Source organism: Borostomias antarcticus, assembly GCF_949987555.1.
Source record: "Borostomias antarcticus genome assembly, chromosome: 9".
NCBI classification, from domain to species: Eukaryota; Metazoa; Chordata; class Actinopteri; order Stomiiformes; family Stomiidae; genus Borostomias; species Borostomias antarcticus.
In genome coordinates, this window is record NC_140242.1 from 4323544 (window position 1) to 4348543 (window position 25000).

The 25000-nt window shown below is 47.3% G+C and overlaps 1 protein-coding gene across 1 annotated transcript in view; it reads right to left on the reverse strand.

Annotated features, from left to right (window-relative positions):
• ptpn4a (protein tyrosine phosphatase non-receptor type 4a) overlaps positions 1 to 25000 on the reverse strand; it is a 68914-nt gene that overhangs the window by 22947 nt on the left and 20967 nt on the right. The window contains exons 2-10 of the mRNA XM_084443705.1: positions 13731 to 13885; positions 9361 to 9468; positions 8962 to 9004; positions 8668 to 8746; positions 7831 to 7875; positions 7040 to 7092; positions 1814 to 1934; positions 1635 to 1722; positions 1367 to 1455 (exon numbers count right to left, since the gene is read on the reverse strand). Coding sequence (XP_084299831.1) covers positions 1367 to 1455; positions 1635 to 1722; positions 1814 to 1934; positions 7040 to 7092; positions 7831 to 7875; positions 8668 to 8746; positions 8962 to 9004; positions 9361 to 9468; positions 13731 to 13868 — 764 coding nt within the window. The 5' untranslated portion in view covers positions 13869 to 13885. The remainder of the gene's footprint in view (positions 1 to 1366; positions 1456 to 1634; positions 1723 to 1813; positions 1935 to 7039; positions 7093 to 7830; positions 7876 to 8667; positions 8747 to 8961; positions 9005 to 9360; positions 9469 to 13730; positions 13886 to 25000) is intronic.

Sequence of the window (25000 nt, forward strand, 5' to 3'; positions counted from 1 at the left end):
GTGTGTGTGTGTGTGAGGGGGGTTGGATTATCACTGGTTTTGTAGGGATTAGGGCTGGCTATTCCATCCCTGTCACGTTCACAGTAGAAGATCACAACTTTGTAAGCGATGATCAGAGCTGAAGACTGAACCAACGCTGTCTGTTCACAGGGGGGTTCTGATGGTCTGAAGACTGAACCAACGCTGTCTGTTCACAGGGGGGTTCTGATGGTCTGAAGACTGAACCAACGCTGTCTGTTCACAGGTGGGTTCTGATGGTGTGAAGACTGAACCAACGCTGTCTGTTCACAGGGGGGTTCTGATGGTCTGAAGACTGAACCAACGCTGTCTGTTCACAGGTGGGTTCTGATGGTGTGAAGACTGAACCAACGCTGTCTGTTCACAGGGGGGTTCTGGTGATCATGGTTTACACATAAACCCTGAGTATATAACCTGTCACTGTGTGGGATGACTGCTTTAAACAGAGGATTTTACCTACATCTACACACACACGCACGCACACACACAGACACGCACACACATGCACACACACACGCACACACACACACAAACCCACCCCGCCCCCCCCCCCCCCCCCCCACACACACACACACAAAAACACACAAACACAAAGTTATAATTTTGGTATCGTGACAACGCTAACACACACAAACGCTCTAGGAAATGTTCTACCCTGGAAGCTGTGTTGTGTGTGATCAGAACAAGCCCTTCCAGTAGTAATAAGATGTTAAGCTGATTCAGACAGATGTTAAGTTCATTCAGACAGATGTCAAGTTGAGTCAGACAGATGTTAAGCTGATTCAGACAGATGTTAAAGTCGCACTGAAATGAAAAAAGCATTCTGTCCCATTTTGGTTCACATAATTGGACATAGTGTTCACCTATTCAACGATGTATGGTTAGGGTTAGGGTTAACCCTAAATTTACAAAATTGTACTTTTGTTGTAATCTTATATCAAAGTATATAATTTCTTACTTCCTGGAAAACGGTAGGTCACGTGCAATGACGACAACAGGTACCTTAGATTTTAGGCCAATAATCTCACGACATACACCCGTCAATCGACACTATCATTCTATCGAATCTGTCTAAAGTTCTTAAAACCCGTCCACTTGTCAATGTTCCAATCAAATTCCTCTAAACATATGTCCCACCCTCATAGCTTGTTTGCGTCGGAAATACGTCAAACTACGGAAGTTAGATGATCTCAAACGTCCGTTTCAGTGCGACTTTAAGCTGATTCAGACAGATGTTAAGCTTATTCAGACATATGTTAAGTTGATTCAGACAGATTAAGTTGATTCAGACAGATGTTAAGTTGATTCAGACAGTCTTGTAGTAGCAGAGTTCCCAGATCTCACTCACCATGGAAAGCAGTTGATTCGTACCCTGTTCTTGTAAACCACGATCCCTGACGACATCACCCCTATTAAAATCTCTGTGTTGCTTTGATCCTAGACCACAGAAGAGAGGGAGAGAGAGCGATGGGAGAGAGATAGAGCGAGAAGAGGGAGAGAGAGGAAGGAAGGTGAGAGATCAATGAGGAAGGTTGTGGATTAGGGGTTGTAGCATCCATCTGATGAATATGAGAACACACACACACACACACACACACACACACACTTGAGCTCACCCTTGCATAGTGCAACTCCACTCCGTACAGCTCCAGAGTCCGTGCTGTGTTCAGATAATTAAACTCTGACTGGGCAGGAGACAGTCCACTGAGGAGAGAGAGGAGAAGGTGTGTGTGAGAGAAAGCGGTTTCGGTGTGTGTGCGCGTGTGTGTGTGTGTGAGTGTGTGTGGGTCTGTACCTGTGCTGCTGGTGGTGCTTGGTGACCTCCTTGTGGAAGCCCTGTGGAGGGTTGGGGATGAAGCTGAACTCGGACAGATACCCAGGAGCATGATCTGCATCACTGTAGTCCCCCAGCTCAGCTGCAGGGGGAGAGGGAGAGGGAGAGAGGGAGGAAGAGAGAGGAGAGAGGTGTGAGTCAGTATAAAGGATTATTGCTGCGTTTCTTTTGTATCGGAGCTCTGGACTTGGTGCCCGGGACGATATCATATACCAGTTGAATGAATTCCAGAAATAAACGTGAAAAACCCACTTTCACCCTATCTTTGTAGTTCTAGCCAAGTTAGCCATTGTTAGCAATACCAGTTGATAACGAACTATGCTATATTGCGCATACGAACTTCGTAGCAACATTGTCCACTGATAGACGTTGGGCAGTCGGTGTGTGAATTACTGTGCAGGGTTGTGTGATGCGTAGTGCAGTAGATCTGTGGTAGTAGTGCTTGTAGTTAGTGCATGCTGCACGCCGCTACTGCTTTATTCTCTCTGCTTTCAGCTACCGCCGCTGGCTAGCCCTCCTCCTAAGAGGAGCCGAGTGCGTAAGCCTCCTTCTGCCGGTACAAAGCCACTCCACCGCCAAGACTCCTACAGTGCCTCCACACGGCCACACATGGTAACTGGGTACCTCGCGGTCCCAAGCTAAACTGTAGGGGATCTCGGAGCAACAGTGGGCCCCAGAGGCAAGGCGCGCAGGCCCACCTGTGTGTGGACACGCCCTGGCTCCTGCCAACCACTGTCCCAGCTATGGGCAAAAAGCATGGGCAGATGGGGCTCACAGACATGGTAGGCAACCAATCTAGGAGAAGGTCACTCCGAACAAAAACCACAGGTGCTGCTCGCGCCTGGCTCCGCACCGTATACCATCTGGAGGTGTGGAGCAAGGGCGGATGAGGGCTTTAAGCCCAAAACAGCCAGAGTAGGGCTGAGAGGAGTTGCGCCCCACAGTCCTTAACTAGCATTGTAAAGCCTGACAATGGAGACACCGATCATCGAGAATCCTATACTTCCAGTCGCGGGAGTCCGCAGGAACCAAGCAGCGGACGGTGGTGCTGGTCCTCCCTCGGGGGGACACTATGACGACTGGACCCCAAACCCTCTCCATTGGAGAGGAAGGGTTCAGTCTGACCACAGCCCACTGTCCAATGCACGCTTGCGCTGTAAGAGACCATTTATTATGGGAACCTTCAACGCAAACACAGTAAGGGAGGAGACACGGCTAGAGGAACTAGAGCACTGTGTTAGTGAGAGGGGAGTGGAGATCCTGGGAGTCCAGGAGCACAGGAGAGTGCACACTGACCAGACAATTGTACACCGCAGAGTGGGGGAATGTTCGTTCATCGCCTCATCTGCATGGCGGAATGATGCCCAGGCCGCCACAGGTGGCGTGGGGCTAACGGTGAGCCCTCGAGCACGAAAAGCTCTTCATAGGGCAGTGTTTCCCATACGTTAATTCATCCATGGCGGATGAATTTGTCGTGCCATAGCTGCAACATTTAGGTTATCAAAAGTTTTTACTTCTCTAAATAAATAACAAAACTCAAACGCTGTTGTGCTCATGGTACTCTGCTGGGCCCCTCCCCCGATAATCTAGATTATGCTCTTAGTCACTTGTTTGTTTTAGAAAGAAGATGCACTTGTGAGTTCTAGCAAATAGTAGTACATTGGCTCTTCCTACGTTAAATGCAATTATTGTTAGTCGCTTTGGATAAAAGCGTCTGCTAAATGACTGTAATGTAATGTAATGTAATAATCGCGTGGATTGAAATAGGTCGCGTGCCAATCCCACGTGTTGGAAGTGTTAATTGCACACAGCTGCATTGATTCACGCTGGAATTCCACACGGAGTTGAGATACGGTTGTGTGAGGTAAGTTAACGTTAGCTACTTACAATATATACAATACAATCCATATTGAATATCCACTGTAGTTGTCTACTTGTCCAAACATAATTTGGGCTATGCTGCAACGTTCATTTTCCAGTCTGTAACGCGAGTTAGGCTAGCACTAGCTAACGTTAGCTAGATAGGTTTGCATGCAACGTTAGTCAGGCCAGTGTCAATGAAAAATAGGACTGTCTTAAGCTTAGCTAATATGTTTGTACTCTTGACTTTCAGGTCAAGAGTACAAACATACCAATATATACATTCTTCAAGAAGAAAGTGAGAGTAGAAGCAGAGGAAGGAACTGCTGCGGAGCCTGAGGTAACGTTGGCTTGCTAGCTAGGTTGACGTAGCAATAGATGCCAAGTCAATAGCCAAACATTGCCTATGAATTGCCTATGAATAATTAGTATTCATACGCTTTTGTCAAAAAATAAAGTGGATTAACTAACAGTGAAATGTTTATTTACAACAGGAGAGACGGCTTCTCCAGCCAGCAGCCTCAACCAGCAGCCAGCAGAGCCAGTGACGGGAGAGGGACTTGACTCTGACTCTCAGATGGCAGGAGGGCAGGTAGAGGCAGCAGGGCAGGTAGCTCCCTCACTCATCACTCTCTCTCTCTCTCACAGGCTCATTAGATGGTAGGAAGGCGGGAGAGAGGGTGGGAGATATATTAGACCAGTAAGATGTCCAGGCCCTCTGTCCTGGTGTGTGGCAGCTGTTGGTGTCAGAGGGGAAGCCTCGTTCAGACTGCATGATTGCCATCTCTGAGGGATCTCTATTAGATGGTCAGCTGGCTCTTTTTAGCAACTGCAGTCATTTCCACTGGCACATTTTCTCCCATATGAGCTGACGCAACCAGAACAAATGACAGTTTGGCCCCTCTACAGTAGCCTGTAAGCCACAACACACTGGGCTCCATTGCCGCTTGGCACACTGTTTCCTAGCGCCTGCTGCTGCTTTCTCAAGTTCACGCTCTCAAACCTGATTAAAGCAAGGGCGGACAGTGGTAAAGTGTAATTGATTAGATTAATTAATATTCCCTTCTATTTATTGTGTCACAGCGTTCTGATAGAAATGTCCTACCTGACAGGATGCGCTATCTATGAATTAAGCACAATATAATGGGTGGTAGGTCATCCTGAGGAGGAAGGCCAACTTTTCAGAACGCCTGTATTTAGAGAGGATGGCACTGTCCGACATCCAGAGGACTGAAGTTGGTCCTGACTAAATGATTAAATGAACCAAATGGCTATGCGGACGCATCACCGTTGGTTCCTTTGGTTCAACAGAAGGATGGGTTGTAATGCAGCCATGATGTATACCTGAAGCACGATCGTGTTTGAGTTGGCTGTGACACACTAAATAGAAGGGAATATTAATTAATGTAATCAATTACACCTGTGTCCACCCCATTGGATTAATCAACTCGCCTGATATCTGTCAGTATCCTACAGTAGGTTATACAGGTATAGAGGTGGGGTACAGTACAATTCCAGACAACCATATCATCAAATTGCCCCTGATGTGCTATGCAAGATACAAAAACATTGTTTTCATCATTAATTTTCATAAAGTTCGGTTCAGCTTATGATGGGTTCAGACCGAACTTGTGCCGAACAAACTCAAATGTAATGTGAACAGCTGGAGGTCCACAGCGCAATAACACACACTAGCGTTCAGAAGAATGCATCCATGCGTTTGTGTCTACCGGCCTCGACTACTGGAACGCCCTCTATGCTGGTCTGGGCCAGGCTGCCACGTCTCCAGCTAGTACAGAACGCCCTCTATGCTGGTCTGGGCCAGGCTGCCACGTCTCCAGCTAGTACAGAACGCTGCTGCCCGGCTACTGAAAGGGACACGTAGACGGGAACACATTACTCCTGTCCTGGCCTCCCTCCATTGGCTTCCCGTGCAGTTTAGGATTAATCTTAAGATTCTATTGTTTGCTTATAAAGCCTTGAATGGTCTGGCTCCACCCTAAATCCCTATGTTCCACGACGATCTCTCAGGTCGGCTGATCAGTCGCTCCTCGTCGTCCCTAAATCTAGGCTAAAGCACAGGGGGGACCGAGCTTTTGCTGTCGTAGCCCCAAAACTCTGGAATGAACTGCCCCTGCCCATTAGGCTGGCCCCAACGCTTCCAGTTTAAGTCCGGCTTAAAAACACATCTATTCTCACTGCCATTTTAATACTTAGTAGGCTATCAGTCGTTTATTTTTTATTATTATGTTTCTTGGTTTCTATTGTCCTATTGTGTTTGTTGTGTTTCTTGTATTGTTTGAAATGGAAAGCACTTTGTTCAACTCTTGTTGTTTTAAATGTGCTCTATAAATAAAGTTGGACTGGATTGAATTGGATCCTCTCACATGGTTTAATCTCATCAGATTAAGCTGTTAGCTTTAAGATAACACAATTAACAGCGTCTTCTTGCTGCTCTCTGGCATAGTGGACACCCATGCACATCACCTGCATCAGCACCGAGCAGACTGCACAGTGTGTGTGTGTGTTATGTCAGAGGTCCAGTTGTAATCCTTCCTCTGACCTATATAGCCATAGAGAGCCGGGAGCTGGTGAGAGAGAGAGAGAGAGAGAGAGGGAGGGAGAGAGAGAGAGAGTCAGAGAGAGAGAGCATCAGAGAGAAAGAGAGGGAGGGAGAGAAAGAGAGAGACAGATGGAGAGAGAGAGGAAGTGAGAGACAGAGCTCCTGTATAGACAGACGATCTGTGTGGAGTCATTATTGAGGTCACCCTGCTGACCCACAGCCCCCCTCCCCCCGGGCTAGGAGCCCCGCCCACGGGAGACTGGGTCACTGGGCACACTAGGCAGGGCTGGACTAGGCTGGCTGGGCACGCTAGGCAGGGCTGGACTAGGCTGGCTGGGCACGCTAGGCAGGGCTGGACTAGGAGGACTAAGCCAGTGTTAGAGCTGGGCTTGACGGGACGAGGTTAGGGTCAGACTGGGTCTGGGTTAGGGTCAGACTGGGTCTGGGTTAGGGTCGGTTAGGGTCGGTCTGGGTTAGGGTCAGGCTGGGTCTGGGTTAGGGTCAGACTGGGTCTGGGTTAGGGTCGGTTAGGGTCAGGCTGGGTCTGGGTTAGAGTCAGGCTGGGTCTGGGTTAGGGTCAGACTGGGTCTGGGTTGGGGTCAGACTGGGTCTGGGTTAGGGTCGGTTAGGGTCAGGCTGGGTCTGGGTTAGGGTCAGACTGGGTCTGGGTTAGGGTCGGTTAGGGTCAGGCTGGGTCTGGGTTAGAGTCAGGCTGGGTCTGGGTTAGGGTCAGACTGGGTCCCAGGGTGGGTCAGGGTACTCACACTGAACAGCATAGGAGGCCAGCAGTGCGGCAGTGTTGTGAGGACAGGGAAGTCTGTGGAGCACACGCACACACACGGATTCAGCTGGATCAATATAAAGATCATTACAGCTCTTTTCAATGGTTGCTACTACAGCAGTTTGGATCAGCTCTATCTAGAAAAATATTTAATTTAAACTGTATTAAAGGATAAGGACACTGAATTTCATGTTTAGCTCTATTCCTGGCTTCCCTGGCATGTATCTGACTAGTACAGGTTAAAATATTTCTGTTTTGTGCAGTACAGAGTTCTGTGTCATTAACGTCGGCACGCACCCTGGCTCGTTGCTAGCTATGGGCACACTCGAAAAACTCTAAAAAGTATGATATATGTGGATTTTAAGTTCAGGAATTACATGGTTTATGCTTACCAAGCAAGTTTACAGGACGACTTCAGAGCTTGGTAATCATAAACCATGTAATTCTTGAACTTGAAATCCACGTATATCATACTTTTTAGAGTTTTTCGAGTGTGCCCATAGCTAGCAACGAGCCAGGGTGCGTGCCGACGTTAATGACACAGAACTCTGTACTGCACAAAACAGAAATATTTTAACCTGTACTAGTCAGATACATGCCAGGGAAGCCAGGAATAGGGCTAAACATGAAATTCAGTGTCCTTATCCTTTAACATGGATAAATAATAAATAACGTCTGGAGCAGAACAAGAAAGAAAGTGTATGTTGGTTCTGGGTCTTGCTGTTCTGAGGTATGCAACTCCAGTACATCACAGCGTCATGACGACCAACTCACCTTCCTGTCAGTACGTCCTGTTTGATCTGAAGGAAACACTGGTACCTGGGAGGAACAGGGAACACCAGGGTTACAAACCGTCACAGTCTCCAGAAAGAGCAGAAATATGCTCCAGTAGATTCATCCCACACCTCACAGTAATATGCTAGCAGAAGAAAACAACACACAAGTAAGTAATCACTAAGGCTGTAAGTCATCACTAAGGAGTAAGTCATCACTAAGGAGTAAGTCATCACTAAGGAGTAAGTCATCACAAAGGAGTAAGTCATCACAAAGGAGTAAGTCATCACTAAGGAGTAAGTCATCACAAAGGAGTAAGTCATCACAAAGGAGTAAGTCATCACAAAGGAGTAAGTCATCACAAAGGAGTAAGTCATCACAAAGGAGTAAGTCATCACAAAGGAGTAAGTCATCACTAAGGAGTAAGTCATCACTAAGGAGTAAGTCATCACTAAGGAGTAAGTCATCACTAAGGAGTAAGTCATTGTAATTGCTCTACCACTGTTTTGGTCATACAGTGGATGTGGGTGGTGTTAATGTAATTTCAAGTCATCACCCATGTGTTCACTCCAAAAATAGTTTTTCTGTTTTCCTACTTGATTGATGTTCCTGAAGTTCTCTTGAGTTTATTGTTTTACAACGTTTGTGGAAACCAGAAGTTAACTCCATTCCCACAGAAGAATGTTTTTTAAACCAAGTATAAAAATACTTTCATAGTGGGCACCGTGAAAAATCATTCAAAAAACATGTTAAACTCTCAATTCTCTCAAACTCTCAGGCCTTCTGTAGTGTTATAGAATAGGTGAATAATCAGAGAGGAGCAGTCCGGCTCCTTACCTGGTGTACTCCTCCTGAAGTTTATTAGGATCTGTCACAAAGAACTTGACTCTGAAACTCAGATGATGTGGCGAGCCCCCTGGAAACAGATTGAGATGGTTTAATGTTGTTTCCCTGGACTCTTCCTCAGTCCATCATCAAGATATTCATCCACAAATCCTGGAAAACCAAATGATTGGCGACACAGAATATTACACGCAGACCGAAACACTGCTCCAATCAATACAGATACGTCTGCTATTTACCATGTACATAAACAGTTTATTTTCTGTGTTAATCTGAGATTTCACCTACTTTTTAACTGCTTCCTGATGGGTTTGTTAGGATCCAGCCATCTCTGGAAAATAGACAAGCAGAAACTCAACAACAACACAGTAACACGACAACAACGACACTTCTTCTACAACACACACACATGCGCACACACACACACACACACACTTGTACATACAAACACACACACACACACACACTTCTACATACAAACACACACACACACACTTCTACATACAGACACACACACTCAAAGTGATGGCAATTTCTAGCCTGAAACACTTGAGTTGGTTAAACTAGGCTGAATCACTGCAGCTACGTACAGACTCAGAGTCACAGTCAATCATGAACAACACAAGCGCTGCGTTGCCGCATGGATATCACCGAGCTGTACTGTATGAGTCTGACCGGAGCACTCACCGGACTGTCGGAGGAGTCATCCGCCAGATGCAGGCCAAAGTAGTCCCTCTCCGTCAGCTCCAGGTGACGGAACAGAGCATCCAGCAATACCTGGCCCTGGTCGTGCTTCTGCACACACAACAGAGAGAACAACATCATGGTGTGTGTGTGTGTGTGTGTGTGTCTAGCAGGACTTGGTGCTGGTCGTGCTTCTGCACACAACAGAGGAGAACAGAAAAAGACAAACAAATTGATACTGTAGTAGTAGTGTGTGTGTGTAGTAGATAGTAGTGTGTGTGCAACCCCCACGCTGAACAGAACCCCTACACTGACCAGAACCCTGAACAGAACCCCTACTCTGAAGAGAACCAGACTGGGACAGAACAGCACACAGAACCACTGAGGATCTGAGAGAGAGAGAGAGAGGATTTCCTGTGTGAATCCGTGTTTGTGCTGGAGAGAGCGATCTAGACAGAGGGGGGGGGGGGGTCTTCACTCATTCACTAGTTTATGTTAAGCCCTGCACAACTTTATTCTACCAGAGGGAACTAGCTTACCTCCCACTGTTGGAGCACGAAGAGGCTGTGTGTGTGTGTGTGTGTGTGTGTGTGTGTGGAGGACAGGAGGAATGAGAGAAATGCAGCCAGGCATGAGGCAGCTTGTCCAGGCAGCCTGACAGGGAGTCTCCCTCTCCATCTCTCCCTCTCCATCTCTCCCCCTACAGGAGAGGCTTATGGGAGCGCTACAGGGCTGGGGTAGAGTACAGGGGTACAGGGTTGAGCTGCGGATGACTAATCGATTTGTGACAAAAGAGGAAATCGGAGGGAAGTTGATCTTAATTCTGGTAATTGATTTGCGGCATTGCGTTGTCACGGGCTACGATACACTCCTACTGGACTGTCACTCTGGCAACCACGGAAGCAGATAGATATGGATTTAGACATTAACTTTGGAGATTACATCAGTTGATGGGAGGGAGGGGTGGTCACCACATCCTCAGAAAAGCCTCTGGAAAGGTATATGATGTGCGGAGAATCTGAGCATTTGGTGCATCTCTCTTTATCAACGGCCTCAATCCTGACTGATGTGCTCTGATAGGCTAATCTCAATCCCGACTAACATGCTCTGATAGGTTAATCTCAATCCTGACTAACCTAAATCCTGACTAACATGCTCTGATAGGTTAATCTCAATCCTGACTAACATTCTCTGATAGGTTAATCTCAATCCTGACTAACATGCTCTGATAGGTTAATCTCGATCCCGATTAATCTCAATCCTGACTAACATGCTCTGATAGGTTAATATCAATCCTGACTAACATGCTCTGATAGGTTAATCTCAATCCTGACTAACATGCTCTGATAATCCTAATCCTGGCTATACAGGACGGCGCGCCTGCTTCATTCACACAGGAGGAGTAAAAACAAGCCCCTCTGGGAGTCTTGGTGGCGGGCCCCTCCCTCCCTCTCCCAGGAAAAACACGCATGTTGCAACACTGGAACACTGATTTACTGTCCTGGGTTGGCACCCCGCTCTGCTCAGCGTGCGTGTGTGTGTGTTTGAGAGTACAGGTCTGAGACAGAGATAGAAAGAGGCTAGGTTTGTGTGTGTGTGTGTGTGTGTGCGCGCGTGTGTGTGTGTGTTGCTGGAGGTTGTGTGTGTGTGTGTTGCTGGAGGTTGTGTGTGTGTGTGTGTTGCTGGAGGTTGTGTGTGAGGGAACGAGTGTGTGTGTTGTGTGAGGGTGTGTGTGTGTGTTGCTGGAGGTTGTGTGTGAGGGAGCGAGTGTGTGTGTGTGTGTTGCTGGAGGTTGTGTGTGAGGGAGCGAGTGTGTGTGTGTTGCTGGAGGTTGTGTGTGAGGGAGCGAGTGTGTGTGTGTGTTGCTGGAGGTTGTGTGTGAGGGAGCGAGTGTGTGTGTGTGTTGCTGGAGGTTGTGTGTGAGGGAGCGAGTGTGTGTGTGTGTGTTGCTGGAGGTTGTGTGTGTGTGTTGCTGGAGGTTGTGTGTGAGGGAGCGAGTGTGTGTGTGTGTGTGTGAGGGAGCGAGTGTGTGTGTGTTGCTGGAGGTTGTGTGTGTGTGTGTTGCTGGAGGTTGTGTGTGAGGGAGCGAGTGTGTGTGTTGCTGGAGGTTGTGTGTGAGGGAGCGAGTGTGTGTTGCTGGAGGTTGTGTGTGAGGGAGCGAGTGTGTGTGTGTGTGTGTGTGTGTTGCTGGAAGTTGTGTGTGAGGGAGCGAGTGTGTGTGTGTTGCTGGAAGTTGTGTGTGAGGGAGCGAGTGTGTACTTGACTATGCAGCAGCTCCTGGAGGCTCGTCTGAATGCCGGAATGTCTGGCATTTCACCCCTCCTCCCCCTCTATCTCCGTCTCTCTCCCCCCTCTATCTCTGTCTCTCTCCCCCCTCTATCTCTGTCTCTCTCCCCCCTCTATCTCTGTCTCTCCCCCTCTCCTATCTCCCCCCCCCCCTCTCTCTCTCTGCCCCATCTCCCTCTCCCTCCTTACATCTCTCTCTCCCATCTCCTCCCTCTCTCCCCCCCAGTAAAAAAAGAGTCCAGGTGACCAGCCGGAGGAGCCTATACCCTCTCTCTCTCTCTACCCTCTCTCTCTCTACCCTCTCTCTCTCTACCCTCTCTCTCTCTCTACCCTCTCTCTCTCTCTACCCTCTCTCTCTCTCTACTCTCTCTCTCTACCCTCTCTCTCTCTACCCTCTCTCTCTACCCTCTCTCTCTACCCTCTCTCTCTCTCTCTCTCTACCCTCTCTCTCTCTCTCTACCCTCTCTCTACCCTCTCTCTCTCTCTACCCTCTCTCTCTCTACCCTCTCTCTCTCTACCCTCTCTCTCTACCCTCTCTCTCTCTACCCTCTCTCTCTCTACCCTCTCTCTACCCTCTCTCTCTCTCTACCCTCTCTCTCTCTCTACCCTCTCTCTCTCTCTACCCTCTCTCTCTCTCTACCCTCTCTCTCTCTCTACCCTCTCTCTCTCTACCCTCTCTCTCTACACCCTCTCTCTCTACCCTCTCTCTCTCTACCCTCTCTCTCTATACCCCCTCTCTATACCCCCTCTCTCTTCTCTCTCTACCCTCTCTCTCTATCTATATAAATTAGTTATACATACTACTTATATTTTAGTATACACACAGATATATATACTTCCTAACTCTAATAGTAATAGTCAGAACCGGTTACACTATATAACAATAATATAAAATGAATGTCTATACAATATACAATACAATACCGCTAATATTATTATTTGTATATTATTTGTATATACTTATATTGTTATATCATTAGTTGTTCTCAAGTTATAACATTTCTGTACCAGTTTAGCAGCAATTAAGGTACACTTTGGCATTTCACCTAATAGGTAGGGCATTTTTTCGGCTTCAGTTTTCGTCTCAAATTCTAAACAGATTTTTGTGATTTGGGGGAAATAGCTTTGTCTAACATGTTGATACTGTTTGCATGCTGTGAGGAAGTGAAGTTCAGTTTCTACTTCCTGTGATGCACAACTTGAGCACAACCTTTTTTCTCTGGGAAGCCAAGTTTTTCTATGGCGGCCCCTCTCAATACCCAGATTATGTTCACTAAGTTGGTACATAGTCAATGTTTTCCTTAGCTTTTTATCCACAATGGTAGTGAGGTAATTGGCCAATGTATAGTTATGATTTAAAGTCAAATAGCATTGTAATTTGTTTTGGGTTTGTGTCATATTATTCCAGTGGATATATATATATTGTAATTTGTTTTGGATTTATTGTGGGGCTACTGTCCTGACCCCCTGTGGGGTTTGGTGAAGAGAGTCTCAGGACCAGCTGGATGAGAGGACTCCTATGTGGTCTCATCTCTTGGCATAAGAGGGTTTTGCGGTGGAAGGCATTTTCATCACTTTGGCAAAGGTGTTGGTAGAATTTGATGCCCTCTCTCTATAACCTCTATCTCTATAACCTCTCTCTCTATAACCACCATCTATAAGCTCTCTCTCTATAACCTCTCTCTATAACCCCTCTCTATAACCTCTCTCTCTATAACCTCTATCTATAACCCCTCTCTATACCCTCTCTCTCTATAACCTCTCTCTATACCCTCTCTCTCTATACCCTCTCTGTAACCTCTATCTCTATACCCTCTCTCTATAACCTCTTATCTCTATAACCTCTCTCTATACCCTCTCTCTATAACCGCTCTCTCTCTATAACCTCTCTCTCTATACCCTCTCTCTATAACCACTCTCTCTACCCTCTCTCTCTCTACCCTCTCTCTCTCTCTACCCTCTCTCTCTACCCTCTCTCTCTCTATACCCTCTCTCTCTCTATACCCTCTCTCTCTATACCCTCTCTCTCTTCCATATCTACATGACTCACGCTAACTGAAGGCATGGACGGTAGTATGGTGACTCACGTTAACTCTGAAGGTTTGGACAGTGTTGTCCAGGAGGAGGATGTTGCAGACCACCTGGGTGTGCTGCCGGTCTCGTGCCAGCTCCGACGCCCGGACATTGTAGGATCTGCCAGCAGCCAACCGGAAGCGTGCGGTCATCACGGTCCAACCAGGGTCTGGAACGAACGAACGCACACACGCACACACTGTCAGGCTGCAGACAGAGCTACTACCCAGGTGTGTGCTGGGGCCTCCACACAAACACCCACACACGCCTGGACTCGCTCACACTACGGGAAACAAGCCACTCACTGGAGAGGAATGTCAACACGGACGTGGTGCTGTGCTGTGGGTCAGACCTCTGTAACAACTAGTTATCAACACTGTTAGAAGCCCTGGTGATGAGACCACAGAATCCTTACCAGCACAATCATGAAGCCTAGCTCCACTCCAGACAGGCAGACAGGCAGTCGGGCAGACAGACAGGCAGCCGGGCAGACAGACAGGCAGACGGACAGACAGGCAGGCAGACAGACAGACAGACAGACAGACAGACAGGCAGGCAGGCAGACATGTAGTAACCCTGTCCTGACGGTTTGGTGTCTCCCAGCCCTACAGGCAGGGCTGTACATTGCGACATATATGTCGCATGTGCTATGAAAAAAAAAGTCTGCGATTAATTTATTTGCCCTGTAGCACGCGTGCGACAGACAGCGAGCCGCTTGTATGTAACGTTAGCAGGTTTTTTTCCGCGTTGAAGCCGGGAGGACGAGTGAGCCTCCATCTACGTAGTTTGTGCGCTGCTGTCTGTCAGTCAGCAAGCATCATTTGTCAAGGAGACGGCCCACACCACAAGCGTGAGTAGCCTACAACATGCGAATCAGAGGCGCTGCCCTGACTGACTGATTGAGCGACCGTCTTTTTGGCTGGCGGAACCGAAAGTTTAGCGACGCTAGCTTGCGTTAATGTTCCTCCAGCCAGCCATAAGTGCCAGTGAAAACAACAGCAAATACAACGAAATATCAGTTAAGCATAGCCTAATCTTGCCTATTATTTATGTAAGCTATGTAGAAAAGGCAGTGATTGTGGTAGAAGAAGACAGGACCAGCACAGAGTTGAGGGACAGGTGAGAGAGGAGAGGATAGAGGTTGTTGAGAGGAGAGCAGGAGAAGAGAGAGGAGAAGGAAGGGGACAGGGCAGGATGAGAGATTAGAAAGAGTGATGATTTAGAAGGAAGGAGTATGCATCAATGGGCATCAAACATAACTTTTTTTTATGAAATAAAACATTCAATTATTCTGACCCCATAACTCAAAATTAAAAGCATATTTCATGTAGGCTAAACATGCTGTTTCAGTATACTTTTCAATTATATATGTCTCACGATTTTGTTATTTTCATTCTTTAAAAGTCACCAGAATACAGGAAACTAGGTCTCTGAAACTTTTTTGGGGAAGGACGCCCAGACCCCTGCTTTGGTATAGAAATCCTTATTTTAGCTGTCTTCAGCTTGGCACCACCACACCAAGAGATCAATTCCACAGAAAACACTGGTTCCTCTTTCAGATCATAGAGAAAAACCCAAACAAACGAGCAAAGGAAAAAGATGTTGAAATTATTAATGAAAAAGAAGATAACCCAAATCATGAAGACACCGCAAAATCAAAAGCCGGGAAAACCTAAAGATGCTTGTCTGAAAACATTTGTTATTATTTCATATTGTATTTGTACAGTAATATCCCTTTCCAGGTGGTTTTAAGTGATGAACTGCATAACTTGTGTTCAGTAGAGGGGATAATGGACATTTTATACCTGTGCTACAACTTTCTGGCTCTGTGCTACAGAACTATCAACCCCTGTAGCACCAGTGCTATGTGCTAAAAAGTTAATGTAGAGCCCTGCCTACAGCGTGGGTCCACAGCTCAGCAGCCAGGCTGAGAACATCCTACACCTCCAGCTCTGTCTGAGAGAACATTCTACACCTCCAGCTCTGTCTGAGAGAACATTCTACACCTCCAGCTCTGTCTGAGAGAACATCCTACACCTCCAGCTCTGTCTGAGAGAACAGAGCAGCGCCTCCAGCTCTGTCTGAGAGAACATTCTACACCTCCAGCTCTGTCTGAGAGAACATCCTACACCTCCAGCTCTGTCTGAGAGAACATCCTACACCTCCAGCTCTGTCTGAGAGAACATTCTACACCTCCAGCTCCGTCTGAGAGAACAGAGCAGCGCCTCCAGCTCAGCGACCCACAGCAGCAGAGCGGCTCCGCTCATCTGAGCTCTACTCCGCTCTCCACCCCCTCACAACTCTTCAGGGTTCCCCACCCCCTCACACACGCTATGAGAGGAACCCAGGGTTCCCCACCCCCTCACACATGCTATGAGAGGAACCCAGGGTTCTCCACCCCCTCACATACGCTATGAGAGGAACCCAGGGTTCTCCACCCCCTCACACACGCTCTGAGAGGAACCCAGGGTTCTCCACCCCCTCACACACGCTCCAAGAGGAACCCAGGGTTCTCCACCCCCTCATACACGTTCTGAGAGGAACCCAGGGTTCCCCACCCCCTCACACACGCTCTGAGAGGAACCCAGGGAGCGCGCTCCTTCAGACACAAAACGTCCGTGGCCACCAGAGAGGACGTTCCGGAAGCATGCTTCCATTATCGCTTCCTCTGCAGCCAACGGAGCTCACTAACACCGGGCCAGCCTCAGAGAGCAAGCATGTGTGTGTGTGCTGTGTGTGTGTATTTGTGTGCGTGTGTCTGTTGTGTTGTGTGTGTGTTCTGTGTTCAGGCGTCTTGACCTCAGTGCTTCCCGTCACCAGTGGGCTCCCCCTCCTCCTCTTGGTTACAAACACAGACGGGCCAGCAGACCTCCTGTCTCACCTCACCCCCCCCCCTCCTCCTCCCCTACTCCTCACCCCCCCCACCTCCCCACCTCACCCCCTCCTATATAAAGGTGCTATATAAAAGTTATTACTATTATTATTAACAATAACAATAATTAGCAAAGAATGCAAAACCTAAAGGAGTGAATCACTCAACACACCCCAATAAAGTAGAGACAGGTACCACACACAGACACACACACACACACAGACACACACACACAGGACTTCCTGTCTAGATGCAGCAAGGTGGTAGGCCACAGTCCTGGGGAGAGCCCTTTTATTTAGGATGGTTGAAGAGAGGAGGTGTGAGCCTGGTCTGACAGGCTGAAGAGAGAACAGACAGCTGTTCTTTACTGGCCCGTGTTTACAGACCAGGCCAGGCTGGTGTCTGACCTCCGGGACACACTTCCGCAGCGCGCTGCTTAATTATGTCCAGGGGGAACACTTACGCAGCTTCTTCACTCCGGTCCAAACAACAACAACAACAACAACAACATGGGAAACATGTCAATCAGAATATCAGTATATCGGAACGTTTAAACAGAAAATGGAACATTAAGGGGAGACACTACAGTCAAAATTGTGTTTTTTCTTTCCAACTTCAATTTTTCGATATTCTTCTACTATAACATGTATACTATCGCTACATTAACAGAGAAATGGCGAGATTTGATTAAAAATGGCTATTTTTCAAATGGTTGTACCTGTGAAATAAAAAATATGAATTCATAATGCTGATCTTTAAATTTATTATTTTCTTAATTATTTTTTTTCAGTACCTGACGTCACTCCGGCTATCTCAACTTCCAGGGCAGGTGCATTCATTAAACTTTACATACTGATTCTCAGATGTTTTCTGCAAATATTTACAGCAGGAATTGTGAATATCTTGTTGTCTTTTCATTTCAGATTGCATTTCCTGTCTAAAATAGGCCCCAAAATGTTTTTTTTATAGGTGTATTAGGGCTGCCCCCTGAAAGTCGACGCGTCAAATCATCAGTCGGAGACCCTGAGTCGACAGATTCTTTAAGTCGAGCAGTCGTATTCTGCTCCACTGTCAAGGACTAGGACGTGGACTAAGATCACTCACCTGCCTTGTGATTTCTATAGGACAGGCCAATCATTGGTTTTAGACCTAGGCTATTAGCGTAGCTATGTGTTGGGCTGTAAAAGAAGAGTTAAGACTGATATAGCAGAGGGAAGAAGGCAGGGAGCCCCTCTCCCCTCCGCTAAGCGTCTAGCCTAGCCTACTATGCGCCAGCAATCACGTGCATTTCCCAAATAGAATATCCCAACACACTGCTTTCCTAGATCAATCTTCTTGTATATCCAATGGTAAAAATAGGGTTTCCCATAGACAGCTTGAGCTCTAACGTCTGTGTAAATGCTTTAGTGACAGCCAAAACATTTCCTTGTTGACTGCTGCCCAACTATGAGCCGATTCGCGCAAGCTTTCAAATGCGCAGTTGAGACTATCGTCAAATTGTCCAACCCTAATGTAGGCTATGGGAAACTGTATAAAAACATGGGGGCATCAGAAGTAGATGGACAATGCTAGATGATTCACGTTTAACAAGAAAACAGGTGTATTTTATTGTGCAGCCTGCAATTTTGAGTTGAAAGTTTCACAGCTGTCCCGACTCCGGCGGTCTCCCCTCAGCCTAGACATATGGGGGGGGGGGGGGGGGGATCTCCCGACATGACACAAAATGGATATGAAGACAACATGTTTAAGATATTGATAACCTGTCTATTAATTATCTCGATTACTAGTGGTCCAAACCATGGACAATGCAAGAAAGAGGGATGGGGTGCACTTGAAACAAGCTATAAACACATTCGTAGGCAGCGGAGAGGATTTTAGCGGAGCGGAAATATGAGCAAGGCTAATAATTTATTTTGAAACTTTATTCTAGTTTTTTGTAAAAAGGAAAATAATAAACAAATATTATAAAATAAAATATCCCAATAAAGGCTATTGAAGCATAAATGGACGAAAGTTCGTTCAGAAAAAGATTGAACAAAATGAAGCATCCCTCCATCTTATTCCACAAACCGATAGCCAGGCTATTCTAGCTATTTAAAAATGCTGTAATTATGTAACGGTCATTCTCGTTGATTTCAAATACCCTAACCTACTCAGAAATGTGCCTCGGCAACAATTGGTTCTTTCTATAGGCTACCAATATAGGCCTAACCAAAATAATCACGGAAACTTGACGTCAAGTGATTTTCTGATAGCCAGGAGAAAGAGAAAAAACACATGACGATTCGACGCGTCGCTCTGAACACCAAGTCTGAGTCGAATCACACAATCCTGAGTTGAAGACATCCCAAGGGTGTATGCAGTATTTTTTCAATATCTTTTGAAAATAAGCTTGTATTCACAAACCCCACTGTAAATATTTAAGTTTGTAGTATATTGTCAAAACAAAAGTAAAACTTTAAGCCTGACTTTATCCATTGTTTAGATATGTACCGAAATATATGCAAATGTATGCATATTTAATGAGTTATTGCCTAATTTGCATACCTACATTTTTTTTTAAGAGAGAAAGTGTAATACAAAAAATATTTCTCTTGATGTGAAGATTAAACTGGTAAAAATTCATGAGGATATATTTACAGGAAAAAAAAATCCTATTCAACTGTAGTGTCTCCCCTTAAACAGACCGGGGGGTCATGGATTCTAACCAGTAAGCAGAATTAAGGCCTGTTTCTCCAGTGAGGAGGGAGGTTGCTTAGGGAATGTGCATCACATTTGAACTTTGACCTCCTTTTGAGTCAGCAGGACCCATTGTGTGGCCTACTTAGTGGTAAAACCATATTGAGCCTTCAGATGAGGGGCAGACCAATACCTCTCTGTCTGCATGGCTTTAAACAGACCTAAACTAGATCCACAGCCTCTTAGGCTCACGTAGACTCTCTCTCTCTAACGCTAATGATTACCCTTAGCAGCTAGCTGCAGCACAACTAGACAGGGCACAGTAGACCCCCGTAGACCTCTGTTAACAGCTAGCTGGAGCACAACTAGACAGGGCACAGTAGACTCACATGGTGGTCTTCTGGTCAGACATGTTAGGGTCTTCTGGTCAGACATGTTAGGGTCTTCTGGTCAGACATGTTAGGGTCTTCTGGTCAGACATGTTAGGGTTAGGGTCTTCTGGTCAGACATGTTAGGGTCTTCTGGTCAGACATGTTAGGGTTAGGGTCTTCTGGTCAGACATGTTAGGGTCTTCTGGTCAGACCTGTTAGGGCAGGGGTCTTCTGGTCAGACATGTTAGGGTTAGGGTCTCCTGGTCAGACATGTTAGGGTTAGGGTCTTCTGGTCAGACATTGTCGGGTCTTCTGGTCAGACATGTTAGGGTCTCCTGGTCAGACATGTTAGGGTCTCCTGGTCAGACATGTTAGGGTTCGGGTCTTCTGGTCAGACATGTTAGGGTTAGGGTCTTCTGGTCAGACATGTTTCCTGTCATCAAAACAACCCTAGTTGTTGGTGACCTCCAGTCACACCCATGGACCATCTCCACCCAGGGTGCTCTGAAGAGATACCACTCTGTGGGCCTCAGAGGGTTCTCTCTCTCCCTCTCTCTCTCTCTCTCACACACACCCGCCACCCACCCCATCCATCCTCCCACCCCAGATAAATGTGCTGTGTGTTGGCGGTGGCCTCTCTTTCAACCTCAACTCAGGCTGTCACAACAGAATAGGCCGTTATGCAAATGAGAAGCAGGAGCTCCTGTGTGAGAACTGTTCAGTCTTTCAGAGGCCAGAACACAGTCACTCAGGCTGCTGCATGAATGTCTAGGAGATGGAAATACAAACGCACTAAGTTTGTAGTGTGCTCAGCTAGCCAGTAAATTAAGTGCCTTGAAGTTCCTCTGGCCAAGTGAATATCATTTCAGCTCGTTTCCATTAGACTGGATTGGTCTAAGACACTCACTTGTACTTCACTACTGTGTGTGTGTGTGTGAGTGGATTGAAAGAGTGGCCTGCCTCACCATGGTGTTGGTTGTGGTATTGCAACTGGGATCTGTAATGTATTCTCAGAGAGATAATCTGTAATGTATTCTAAGAGAGATAATCTGTAATGTATTCTAAGAGAGATAATCTGTAATGTATTCTCAGAGATCATCTGTAATGTATTCAGAAAGATCAGCTGTAAGTTCATATCATTTCAAACGTAAAGCACTGAGGTTTCCCTCATTCACAGTGCTGACGAGTTCAATAGCACTGACCTCAGCCTTGGGAGGCCTGTAGACACCCATCACAAACAATGAGTAGATTAAAACACTGTGGAATAGTAATGGCATTTATGATAGACAGACGGGCACGGTTTTACATAAATACCAAACCCAGCAGCCCTGCCAACTCTATTGATTCTGTATAAATGATGTTGCTGCAGAGCTACAGAGGAGTCACTACCAGATTGTTTTATCCAGGACTCGGACAGTACCAGGACATCAGGGTCATCCTGAGAGACTAACATTTACAGATCTAATTTATGTTGCTGAAGGCGACTTCTTATGTTTAGATGAATCAGCCCAAGCCCTCTCCTTTCCTCATAGGCAGTTGCATTGTTTAGACAAGCCGGGGCGACTTCTAAATCAGACGGGACAGAGCCTGGAATGACAGGGGCCTGGGTCAAGGGGCATAGGTGTCTCACAGTGCGATTCACCGGAGGCCTAGGTCTAAGAGATACACCAGCACAATTTGAGAGGCGGACAGGGATTCTGACCGTGATTCTAGTGGGTAAGAGCTGAGGACTCGCTGCCCCCACACACAGGACTCGTAATGCATTCAGAGAGATCAGCTGTGATGTATTCAGAGATCAGCTGTGCACTTATTATAAAGTGTTACCCTGTAATGTATTCAGAGATCAGCTGTAATGTATTCAGAGTTCAGCTGTAACATATTCAGAGATCAGCTGTAACGTATTCAGAGATCAGCTGTAATGTATTCAGAGATCAGCTGTAATGTATTCAGAGATCAGCTGTAACATATTCAGAGATCAGCTGTAACATATTCAGATATCAGCTGTAACGTATTCAGAGATCAGCTGTAATGTATTCAGAGATCAGCTGTAATGTATTCAGTGTGTGTGCCTGCTGAACCTGTATGTGTGTGTGCGCGCATGTGTGTGTGTATGTATGTGTGTGTGAGCATCTGTGTGTGTATGTGTTTGTGAGCGTGTGTGTGTGTGTGTGTGTGTGAGCGTGTGTGTGTGTGAAAGCATGTGTGTATGTGTGTGTGAGCATGCGTGTGTGTGTGTGAGAGCGTGTGTCGGGCCTGCATGCGTGTGGGAGAGTGTGTGTGTGTGAGTGTGTGGGGGCATCGGTGGCACTGCTGCACTGGACCGCTCCATCCATATCGCCACGGCAACCTGCCCTCCCTGACCTGTGACCTCTCTGGGGGAAGCTTCCTGTGGGTGAGCTGCCTGATGAATGCACACAGGTTTGTTCCCCCAGCCGAAGGTCGCTGGCGGTGTGGGGTTTAAGACCTGACCCCTCACTGTCCACTCACAGCCCCAGACCCCCTCACTGTCCACTCACAGCCCCAGACCCCCTCACTGTCCACTCACACCCCCAAACCCCCTCACTGTCCACTCACAGCCCCAGACCCCCTCACTGTCCACTCACAGCCCCAGACCCCCTCACTGTCCACTCACACCCCCAGATCCCCTCACTGTCCACTCACAGCCCCAAACCCCCTCACTGTCCACTCACACCCCCAAACCCCCTCACTGTCCACTCACACCCCCAAACCCCCTCACTGTCCCCTCACACCCCCAAACCCCCTCACTGTCCACTCACACCCCCAAACCCCCTCACTGTCCACTCACAGCCCCAGATCCCCTCACTGTCCACTCACACCCCCAAACCCCCTCACTGTCCACTCACACCCCCAAACCCCCTCACTGTCCACTCACAGCCCCAGATCCCCTCACTGTCCACTCACACCCCCAAACCCCCTCACTGTCCACTCACACCCCCAAACCCCCTCACTGTCCCCTCACACCCCCAAACCCCCTCACTGTCCACTCACAGCCCCAGATCCCCTCACTGTCCACTCACACCCCCAAACCCCCTCACTGTCCACTCACACCCCCAAACCCCCTCACTGTCCCCTCACACCCCCAAACCCCCTCACTGTCCACTCACACCCCCAAACCCCCTCACTGTCCACTCACACCCCCAAACCCCCTCACTGTCCACTCACACCCCCAAACCCCCTCACTGTCCACTCACACCCCCAAACCCCCTCACTGTCCACTCACAGCCCCAGATCCCCTCACTGTCCACTCACAGCCCCAGACCCCCTCACTGTCCACTCACACCCCCAGACCCCCTCACTGTCCACTCACAGCCCCAGACCCCCTCACTGTCCACTCACACCCCCAAACCCCCTCACTGTCCACTCACAGCCCCAAACCCCCTCACTGTCCACTCACAGCCCCAAACCCCCTCACTGTCCACTCACACCCCCAAACCCCCTCACTGTCCACTCACACCCCCAGACCCCCTCACTGTCCACTCACACCCCCAGACCCCCTCACTGTCCACTCACAGCCCCAGACCCCCTCACTGTCCACTCACACCCCCAAACCCCCTCACTGTCCACTCACAGCCCCAGACCCCCTCACTGTCCACTCACACCCCCAAACCCCCTCACTGTCCACTCACACCCCCAAACCCCCTCACTGTCCACTCACAGCCCCAGATCCCCTCACTGTCCACTAGGGCTGGGACTTTTGCCCCAAAATCATATTCGAAGTTCGTTTATTTATTAATAATAATATTCGAATATATTCGAATTATTATTAATAATATTTTTACCATTAAATTCTTACAGAAATACCTACCTAGGTATTAAAATAAAGTTGTGCACATTCTGTCCACTAGTGGGCATTGTATCATAGGCAATATCGATAAGCAATGATGTTTTCAGAAGCAAATACAACACACAATGTCAACAACCGTTCTTTTAATTTATGTCAGACCCTGGCTTGAACAGTAGGTTTTCACTGTTTGACAAAAATAAATTAAAAAAAAGGCAGTCAGGCTAGGTACTGAAAGACAAATAAAAGATAAATAAAGGTAGTAGGATGTATATCCCATTAATCAAACATGTAGCCTAGGCTAAATCAGAACTTGCCATTATGGGCTATCTGGCTGCAGTATGTAAGACTCAACAACCGTCGTCAACCAGGAGCCGGTTGCACCAGTCGTTACTAAGTGGTGACTAGGCCTAGTCATAGCCTAAGTGGTGACTAGGCCTAGTCATAGCCTAAGTGTTGACTAGGCCTAGTCATAGCCTAAGTGGTGACTAGGCCTAGTCATAGCCTAAGTGGTGACTAGGCCTAGTCATAGCCTAAGTGGTGACTAGGCCTAGTCATAGCCTAAGTGTTGACTAGGCCTAGTCATAGCCTAAGTGGTGACTAGGCCTAGTCAAAGCCTAAGTGGTGACTAGGCCTAGTCATAGCCTAAGTGGTGACTAGGCCTAGTCAAAGCCTAAGTGGTGACTAGGCCTAGTCATAGCCTAAGTGGTGACTAGGCCTAGTCATAGCCTAAGTGTTGACTAACTCGAGATTTGGTCACTACTCAATTTAAATGGGTTGCACCACTCACGACTAGTTCCTAGTAACAACTAAATATGTCCACCACCCTGGGAGGTGGTGTAAGTGATGACTAGTGCGAGGAAGTAGCATCTTCAACTCTGCTATTAGGACGGAGGTGGGCGGAAACATTGTAGCTAAATCTGTCGGTGGAAAAATTATTTTTTCTAGCAGATGTCTTAGTTATATCAAGATTAAGCTAACTATTGGCATCGGTGTGCTTATTGGTGTCATATTTAATAAGTTTGAGTAATTTCACGATCGAGCTAGCTAAGCACCTTTAGCTCAATGGTCTCAGTTGCTGGTTAGCGAGGGGAGTCCCAGCCCAGCTGATAACCCTCCGTTGCGGGTTGGGGGGAAGCAACGGTCGGCTGGGATCCTGCCTCTCATAGTTAACCAGCAACTGGTCAGTGGACGGTACCAGGCAGCCTACGGTATGTCTGAATCAAAGAAGGTTATCAAACTAGCTGGCTAGGATCATTTAAGCATAACAATCCAACGGCTCCAACTCCCCCAAAAAGAACCCCTCCACTGCACAAGCACCAACCCCAATAATAATAATAATAATAATAATAAGCACAAGCTACCGAGTGCAACGTTAGCCTTGCTAACGGAGATAATGAATTTGGAGGAGAGTGTTGCAGCTGGTGCTAAACGAGGCAAAGGAAGAATATTTTGTGGACTATTATCACATCCATTTCACAGTTGGGATTATACAGAAAGGTGAGGATCGAGCCTGTGTTGGATGACCAACTCAAATGCCTGGCTAGCTCAATATTGTTG